Genomic DNA, 9,035 nt, shown 5'->3' with positions numbered 1-9,035 from the left:
ATACTCAGTGAATTTTTATATTTTTCACCACATTGGCCAGGCTGGTCTTGAACTCCTGACCACAAGTGACCCTCCCGCCTCGGCCTCCCAAAGTGCTGGGATTACAGATGTGAGCCACTGTGCCTGGCCTGTGTGTGTGTTTTGAGACAGGGTCTTGCTCCGTCAACCAGGCTGGAGTGCAGTGGCTCGATCACAGCTTACTGCAGCCTGGACTTCCCGGGCTCAAGTGATCCTCCTGCCTCAGCCTCTCAAGTAGCTGGAACTACAGGTGAGTGCCACCATGCCTGTCTAAGTTTTAATTTCATGTAGAGATGGTCTCAGTATGTTACCCAGGCTGATCTCAAACTCTTGGGCTCAAGTGATCCTCCTGCCTTGCTTCCTTCCCAAAGTGCTGGGATTACAGGCATGAACCACTGCAGCCAGCCCATGCTGTATGTTTGCCCTTCGTCTTCTTACCTACTCCCTCAGTTTTCTCATCTGTGAAGTAGGGGTTGGAACAGTACCTACTGTCATAGACTGAATGTGTCTTCCCCAAACTCCTGTGCTGAAGCCGAGTGACGGTATTTGGAGGTAGGACCTCTGGGAGGTCAGTCACCAGGTGATGCGGGAGGAGCCTTCATGAGCGAGATTTGTGCCCTTATAGAAAGGGACACAACGTGAGATGATCTTGCTGTCAGCCATGGAGGGAGGCAGGGAGAAGGTGGCTGTCAACAAGCCAGGAAGTGGCGCTCCTGACACCGCATCTACCAACACCCCCATCTCAGACTTCCAGCCTCCAGGACCGTGAGAACTGTGTTTCCTGTTAAAGCCACCCTCTCTATATTTGTTACAGCAGCCCACACTCATAAAGACATTTATCTTTTTTTTTTTTTTTGAGATGCAGCCTGGCTCTACCACCCAGGCTGGAGTGCAATGGCACAATCGCAGCTCACTGTAACCTCCGCCTCCGGGCTGAAGTGATTCTCCTGCCTCAGCCTCCAAGTAGCTGGGATTACAGGCACCCGCCACTATGCCTGGCTAAATTTTGTATTTTTAGTAGAGACGGGGTTTCACCATGTCAGCCAGGCTGGTCTCAAACTCCCCTCAGGTGATTCACCTGCCTTGGCCTCCCAAAGTGCTCGGCATGAGCCACTGTGCCTGGCTTGACACTTATCTTTTATATCTATACTTTTTTCTTTTTTGAGACGGAGTCTCACTGTGTCACCCAGGCTGGAGTGCAGTGGTGCGATCTTGGCTCACTGAAATCTCTGCCTCCCGGGTTCAAGTGATTCTTGTGCCTCAGCTTCCGGAGCAGCTGGGATTACAGGCGTGCACCACCGTGCCCAGCTAATTTTTTTATTTTTAGTACAGACAGAGTTTCACTATGTTGGTCAGGCTGGTCTCGAACTCCTGACCTCAGGTGATCTACCTGCCTCTGCCTCCCAAAGTGCTGGGATTATAGGCGTGAGCCACCATGACCGGCCTAAAACACCTACCTTTTATTTCTAAAAAACCCAACACATTATCAGTACTTCATGCCAGACACCATTCTAGGAAAGTAACTCATCTGACTCTCACATCAATCCCATGGGTAGCTGTCATTTACAGATGAGGAAACTGAGGCACGTAGGTGAAGCAACTTTCCTGAGGTCACCCTGCTAAGTGACACAGCTGGCATCTAGTGCAGCAGGCTGGCGCCAAGTCTACGCTCCTCACCCCTCAGATGCTGCTCACCAAGCCGAAGGGGCTGTGGGAACGAGTTAGAACACAGGACGCCCCTAGCAGCAGCGCCCTGTGTGTGAAACTGCAGCGGAGGAGGCCATATTGTGGCGGTATGCAGGAAGGCGGGGACAGCACCTCCCTTCTCAAGAACCAGCATCTGAGCTTTTGGGGGAAACATGTAGCTCCCTGAATGCCATCCACAGAGCCCCCCTCAGTCGGCCTCCCCTCAGGCACCAAGGATGGCGGAGGCCATCGCCTGTCCATCTCCCTCACTCCTCACAGAGGAATGCTGGGCGGTGCCAGGCAGTCAGGGCTGGGGACCAGGACAGAGGTTGGGTGGGGTGTTTCAGCATTCCTCCAGCGGGCAGGTCTCAGCGCTCCTCCCACTGCTCCACTCCTCTGCAGGGCCCAGGCGCCCTTGGCCTTGGGACACATCTCTGGCCATGGAGTTCGACCTCGGAGCAGGTGAGCTCCTGGGAGTGTGGACTGGAGGTGGAGGGGGCGGGAATTGAGCCCAGAAACTGCCTGCACCAACCACCCAACTTCTCTCCACAGCTCTGGAGCCAACCTCCCAGAAGCCAGGTGTTGGGGCGGGCCATGGGGGAGACCCCAAGCTCAGTCCCCACAAAGTTCAGGGCCGGTCGGAGGCAGGGGCAGGTCCGGGTCCAAAGGTAAGTCGCCTCATCACAGGCTGCGGACGGGCGGGAGGGGTGGGGTTGCCCCTGATCCCTGACCCCAGGCTCCTGCCTTGGGCTTCCAACTTCGGGGGCTGGGTAAGGGGGCACCGCCTCACTGCCGCACCTCCATCCAGCAAGGACACCACAGCTCTTCCGACTCCAGCAGCAGCTCCAGCGACTCGGACACGGATATGAAGGTAAGGGGTTCTCGCCAGCGTCCCCAAGCCCGTGCCCTGCAGCCCAGAGAAGCGTCCCAGCGCTGGGGCTGGTGGGGAGGGTGCGGGGGGCGGTTCCCCTGTCTCGCTTCCAGCCCAGAACCATCACTTCTCTCCCATCCCTGCCCTCGGTCCCACAGCCCCACACCACTGGCTCCAAGCAGCACGAGAGCACCCCTGGCAAGGCCAAGAAGCCCAAAGTGAAGAAGAAGAAAAAGGAAAAGGGCAAGAAGGAGGCTCCTCACTGAAGGGCCCTGGACAGGGCTCATTAAACCTTCCTCTCTGCCTTCTGCGACTGATCAGCGCGGTGCCTGCTCCAGGCCCGTCCCCAGTTCCCTGCCCCCTGCCCAGGGCTGGGCCCGCCCATCCCTGCGCGAGGCCAAGGAGAGGCTGCCCACGCCACGCCCGTCAGGGTTTATTGTTTCTGTAACAGCAGCCACGCCCTGCGGCGATGGCCTGTGCAGCTGGAGATCTCTCAGCACCTTGGGTTGGGGGCGGGGCTGGGCGGAACATGGGATGGAGGCGTTGCCTGTGGTCAGACAGGGTGGACCCCTGGGGCCTGCAGGCAGGAGATGAGTCCAGTGGCCCCCAGCAGCAGCAGCAGCAGCAGCGGCGGCGGCGGGAAGCTCCGCTCACCGCACCAGGTGGAAGGTGAGCCAGTACATGAGCAGAGGTTGTGCCGCTGCCACTGCCATGGTCAGGTACATGCGCAGCTGGTTCCGGGCCCCACGCACCGGGACCCCCTCAGCCGCTGCCTCTGCCAAGATCTTCAGCCGCAGGGTCCGGATCTGGGTGGGAAAGGGAGAGACGAACCAAGAGGTTTACCCTTGAGCTCTCTGGGCCACAGTGAGAGCCCCAACATACTTCCAGCCTCTGTCTAGAAGCCCCAGGCAGCCGGGGACAAGTCCCTGGCCCTCTGCAGCCTCAGGTTTCTGCTCCTGGGGCCTCAGTTTCCCCAAACCTCCTAACATGGTGAGGATTTGCTACTCCCCAGGCCCTCTGGGCAAAATATGAGAAGGTTCAACACTCATATGCCAGGCAAGGTCCGGGAGCGGGTGAAGGGGGACTCCGCGGTGGACACCCGGCCTGAGGGGGTGGGAGACGTGGCCCTGGCTGCTGCCTTATGCTGCTCACATGGCAGTTTCTGAAGACATGCCAGAAATGCTATCTTTATTTTTATTAAAGGACAGGGTCTCTGGCCTGGTGCGTTGGCTCACGCCTATAATCCCAGCACTTTGGGAGGCCGAGGCGGGCGGATCACGAGGTCAGGAGATCGAGACCATCCCGGCCAACATGGTGAAACCCCATCTCTACTAAAAATACAAAAATTAGCTGGGTATGGTGGTGTTCCCTGCTCCTCAGGAGGCTGAGGCAGGAAAATCACTCCTGAATCCAGGAGGCGGAGGTTGCAGTGAGCCAAGATTGCACCACTGCACTCAGCCTGGTGACAGAGCGAGACTCCGTCTCAAAAAAAAAAAAAAAAAAAAAGGCCGGGCGCGGTGGCTCAAGCCTGTAATCCCAGCACTTTGGGAGGCCGAGACGGGCGGATCACGAGGTCAGGAGATCAAGACCATCCTGGCTAACACGGTGAAACCCCATCTCTACTAAAAATTACAAAAAACTAGCTGGGCGCGGTGGCGGGCGCCTGTAGTCCCAGCTACTCGGAAGGCTGAGGCAGAAGAATGGCCTGAACCCGGGAGGCAGAGGTTGCAGTGAGCTGAGATCTGGCCACTGCACTCCAGTCTGGGTGACAGAGCGAGACTCCGTCTCAAAAAAAAAAAAAAAAAAAGACAGGGTCTCACCCTGTCCACCAGGCTTGACTGCAGCCACACCCAGACTCAAGTGATCCTCCCACCTCAGCCTCCCGAGTAGCTGGGACTATAGGTACACACTGCCATGCCGGGCTAATTATTTAATTTTTTTTAGAGATGGGGTCTTGCTATGTTGTCCAAGCTGGTACCAAGCTCCTGGCCTCCAGCGATCCTCCTGCCTCAGCCTCCCAAAGTGCTGGGATCACAGATGTGAGTCATGTGGTTGGCCTAAACTTTTAAATGATGAGACCTAAGTCAAAGTTTGCCTGAGGCTCTGCCCTGGCCCACCAGCCACCACGGTCTGCCCTCTGCCTCTCACATGCTCACAGTGAATCCTCCCAGCACCTTAAAGTGCAAGTATCATCCTCCTATTTTAAAATGGGGAAACTGAGTTTTTTTTTTTTGTTTTTTTTTTTTGAGACAGAGTCTCGCTCTGTCACCCAGGCTGGAGTGCAGGGGTGCGATCTCAGCTCACCGCAGCCGCCACCTCCCGGGTTCAAGCGATTCTCCTGCCTCAGCTTCCCGAGTAGCTGGGGCTACAGGCACACACCACCAAGCCCAGCTAATTTTTTGTATTTTTAGTAGAGATGGGGTTTCACTGTGTTAGCCAGGATGGTCTCGATCTCCTGACCTTGTGATCCTCCTGCTTCGGCCTCCCAAAGTGCTGGGATTATGGGCGTAAGCCACCGGCAAAAGGGGAAACTGAGTTTAAAGAAAGGAAGTGATTTGCCCAGGATCCAACTAAACTTGGGGTCCACCCAGCCTGCAGACCCCAGTGCTCTTCACCAGTACCCCTGACTCCAGCAGGAAGGGCTCTAGAGAATCTCCTTCCAGGGAAATTCTGGCAGGAAAGCCCCCATGCAAGGAGAATGGAATGAGCGTGACAGCCCAGCCTGGAGCCTGTGTGCTGGGGATCCCCAGCCTCTAGCAGCCTGGGTGGGATCTCCTCTTCCAGGGCTCAGGGTACCCCCTCTTCCAGGAAGCCCTCCTGACCCCCCAGGCTGGGCAGCCACTCCAGGGCTCTTCAGTTCAGCAATGTGTCTCTGGTCTGAACCCCACACCTGACATCCTCTTCTTGGATGCCTCCGGGGCACCTGTGCCCTCAGCCTCACCGCCTCACCAGCCCCGAGCCCCTGCTCACCATGAACACAAAGATGGCCACACAGCACCAGCCCAGCACCAGGTAGTAGCCAATCTTCCCGAAGAGCAGTCCCATGAGGACCCCGCCAATCATCCTGGGGGAGGGAGAGGAGGCTGTGTGAGGACAAGGCCCAAGGGCTGGGGCTGGCCTGAAGGGCGGGGGTACTCACCCGACATACTTGTAGCCCAAGAAGGCCACCAGGTCGATGGTGGTGAGGTCGGTGTTGACAGTGACCAGATAGAGGCTGAGCAGGATGGCCACCACCTCCACGGTCAGCCAGGCCAGGGCTGAGCTCGCCTGCAGCCCTAGGAGGTCTGGGGAGAACCTGCAGGCACCAAGTCCCGCCACTTGGTTGGCTGGTTCAGACCTCCCACCCCCAGCACCCGCCTGGGGACAGCCCTGTGTTGGGTAGGGCTGGACACCCGGCAGTGACCAAGATGGACCTGCACGCTATCCTATTCCCATGGAAATCCCATCCAGGGAGGACGGCAGACCCATCCCTAGACAGTGACACCCAGAGCGGGCAGGGCTGGAGTCACAGGGCTGTGCCTGACAGTCAGGAGGCAGGTGTCAGAGAGGGCTTCCCAGGAGAGGGGACACCAAGCTGAGGCCTGCAGGAAGGAGCTGGTCAGGGACAAAGCCTTCGGCCTCTGCCACATCCCCAGGGCCTCACCAGTTAGTTAATGACAGACGTGTTCAGTGTCACAAAGGAAAAGAACAGGGCAGTGTGAGCAAGAGGAGGGGCCTGACCTAGCCTGGGGGGCAGGAAGGCTTCCTGGAGGAGGTGACACTGGAATGGAGCCAGCGGGAATGCACAGGTACTCGGCAGTAGTGGAGGGGAACACGCTCCCGGGCAGAGGGAAGTTGATGTGACAAGGCCCCAGGAGACAGCGCCAGCCCTCCTGAGGAAAGGAATGGACAGGAGCGTGCAGCGGGAGGGGCAGTGCGGGGCTGCGGAGCTGGGGCTTGATTGGGAGCCATGGATAGTAGCGTGGAGCAGGGTGGGCTCTGGCCAGGCTCACGCCTCAGACAGGACCGTCCTGGCTGCTGCTGGAGTAGGGGTGCAATGGGGAGCTGGTGACGACAGAGCGAGGATGAGGATGGGCCTGGTAGCAGAGGCCAAGAGGAAGGGTGGGTGGAGAGGGTCACCCAGCACAGGGCATGGTGACGCAATGCACACGGGCGGGAAGGAGAGGGAACAGGTGAGAGTGATGCTGATGGTGACCCTGACGGCTGTATCTTGGGCCAACTGGGAGCAAGGTGGGGCTGTCCTGAGAGGGGAACTGAGACGTTAGAACTGAGACCTTCCTGACCAACCATGGGCCTCCCAAACCCCACCCTACTCGGCCTGCCCCAGGCCGCCCTTACCTATCCTGGGTCCCCAGCGCAAGACCAGCCACCAAAACGTAGGTGATGAAAGCCATCGCTGTGGGAGGCAGACACACAGACACTGGTCACTGGAAGAAGAACTGCCCTGGGCCTCCAGACACCCACACACCCGCCCTAGACAGGCCCGGAAGAGAGAGGAGGGTGCAGGGTAGAGGGAGGGTGAAACCTGGAATGTAGAGGTCCGGGGCATTGACGTCAAAGCGGGGGGCCACCGGGGTGTCCTGTTGGTACTGCACCTCCCAATCCTGCGGGGATGGGGAGACGGGCAGGACCCTCAGAACCAGGTCCCTCCTACCCTGCTACAGGCCCTCCTCCCTCGAGGCGAATCTCCTGGCCCCACCACACACCTGCCCCCACCCCTGAGCCCCCACAGGCCCACTGCAGACCCACATTCCCCTGGGGGTGCTGACCTGGTGCAGGTAGGGGAAGAACAACAGGCCCAGCTTTCTGCCCACATACATGGTGTCCACAGCAAAGTAATACTTGAGCTTGGTGACGGGGATGAAGCGGTCAATCTGGGGAGGCAGAGCTCAAGCCTGAGTGCCCATGGCCCCGTGCGTCCCCCAACTCCCGCCAACCCCGGCCACTTACGTTCTTATCCACCAGCTCCTTGCCCTGCGCAGCCAGGCTGCTCCCATAAGCCATGGCCATGTTGGACACCGGGTCAGCCAGGAAGGCTGCCTGGGGCGTGGCAGAGGCTGCAGGGTAGCCTAGGCCGCCAGGTGCCCGCTGGGCCCCATAGCCCCGGCTTTGGGCTGAACTTGTGTCATCAAAAAGCTGGTGGGGGTCGGCCATGCCTGGCTGGGACACAGGGATCCTCCGCTTTGAGGCTGCAAGGGAAAAGGGTGGGGAGACGCTGGGGATCCAGGATAGGTAAAGGAGGCCTGGTGAGCCTCATTCATCCTGCAGTTCTGCCTCCTGCTCCTACTGAGAGGAGGGTGGTGTCACCATTAGAGACACTAGCTTTGACATCAGATGGACTGGCAGGTGCAGCCTCTGCCATTCATCCATCGACCCACCCATCTAGCCAACTATCCATCCACTGATACACTAATCTATGTATCTATTCATCTACCCACCCATCCATCCACTCATCCATCCACCCACCCACCCACTCGCCCACCCATCCATCCATCTATCCTTCCAACCACCCATTCATCCATCCACCCATCCATTCATCCATCCATCTATCCACCTATCCATCCATCCATCCATCCACCCACCCATCTAGCCAACTATCCATCCACTGATGCATTCATCTGTCCATCCATTCATCTACCCATCCATCTATCCATCCACCCATCCACCCTCCCACCCATCCATCTATCCATCCTCCTACCCATCAATCCAGCCATTCATCCATCTGCCCACTCACCAATCCATCCATTCATCCATCCATCTATCCACCCACCCACCCACCCACCCACCCATCAGTCCATCCATTCATCCATCTACCTACCCATCCATCCATTCATCCATCCACTTACCCATCCATCCATCTATCCACCCATCTGCCCATCCACTCATCCATCCATCCATCCACCTATCCAACTATCCATCCATCCACCACCCATCTAGTCAACTATCCATCTGCTGATGTATCCATCCATCCACCCACCTACCCATCCGTCTGTCTATCCACCTATCCACCCCCCACCCCCATCCATCCATCCACTCACCCATCCATCCACCCATCTATCCATCCATCCATCCACCCACCCATTCATCCGCCCATCCATCTAGTCAACTATCCATCCACTGATGCATTCATCTTTCCATCCATTCATCTATCCATCCATCCATCCATCCATCCACTCATCAAGCTATCTATCCATTCACCAACCCACTCATCTATCCACCCATCCATCCATCATCCATCCATCCACCCAGCCAGCCATCCATCTATCCAGCCAGCCAGCCAGCCAGCCAACTATCCATCCATTGACGCATTCATCTATCTGTCCATTCATCCACCCATCCATCCATCCACTCACCAAGCTATCTATCCATCCACCAACCCATTCATCAATCTATCCATCCATCCATCCACCCACCCATCCACCCACCCATCTAGCCAACTATCCATCCACTGATGCATTCA

General features: G+C 57.6%; 2 protein-coding genes across 8 annotated transcripts in view; one reads left to right on the top strand and one right to left on the bottom strand.

The window, feature by feature from the left end:
* Positions 1-1,381: 1,381 nt before the first annotated feature.
* On the top strand, positions 1,382-2,883 carry C21H19orf33 (chromosome 21 C19orf33 homolog). 2 transcript variants are annotated; one of them, XM_026447714.2, is made up of 5 exons: positions 1,382-1,811; positions 2,107-2,166; positions 2,257-2,372; positions 2,513-2,575; positions 2,734-2,883. In XM_026447714.2, exons 1-5 carry the CDS (start codon positions 1,703-1,705, stop codon positions 2,839-2,841), a joined length of 456 nt encoding a protein of 151 aa, XP_026303499.1. In that variant the 5' UTR covers positions 1,382-1,702; the 3' UTR covers positions 2,842-2,883. The 2 variants fall into 2 exon arrangements, with proteins under 2 accessions (XP_026303499.1, XP_023084914.2); XM_023229146.3 differs by having other exon boundaries at positions 1,382-2,166; positions 2,734-2,882.
* Positions 2,884-2,990: 107 nt separating this feature from the next.
* The window catches only part of YIF1B (Yip1 interacting factor homolog B, membrane trafficking protein), a 12,086-nt gene continuing 6,041 nt past the window's right edge, over positions 2,991-9,035 (bottom strand). For 5 of the 6 annotated variants that reach the window (XM_023229141.1, XM_023229140.1, XM_023229145.1 and 2 more), the window contains exons 2-8: positions 7,526-7,764; positions 7,345-7,449; positions 7,101-7,179; positions 6,914-6,971; positions 5,715-5,870; positions 5,546-5,639; positions 2,991-3,381 (exon numbers count right to left, since the gene is read on the bottom strand). In XM_023229141.1, coding sequence (XP_023084909.1) covers positions 3,226-3,381; positions 5,546-5,639; positions 5,715-5,870; positions 6,914-6,971; positions 7,101-7,179; positions 7,345-7,449; positions 7,526-7,764 — 887 coding nt within the window. In that variant the 3' untranslated portion in view covers positions 2,991-3,225. Of the gene's footprint in view, positions 3,382-5,035; positions 5,107-5,545; positions 5,640-5,714; positions 5,871-6,913; positions 6,972-7,100; positions 7,180-7,344; positions 7,450-7,525; positions 7,765-9,035 lie in introns of all 6 variants that reach the window. The other variant, XM_023229144.1, reaches the window with a different exon arrangement.

This window comes from Piliocolobus tephrosceles, chromosome 21 (assembly GCF_002776525.5).
Source record: "Piliocolobus tephrosceles isolate RC106 chromosome 21, ASM277652v3, whole genome shotgun sequence".
Taxonomy (NCBI): Eukaryota; Metazoa; Chordata; class Mammalia; order Primates; family Cercopithecidae; genus Piliocolobus; species Piliocolobus tephrosceles.
This window is presented reverse-complemented; position numbering and strand designations above follow the sequence as displayed.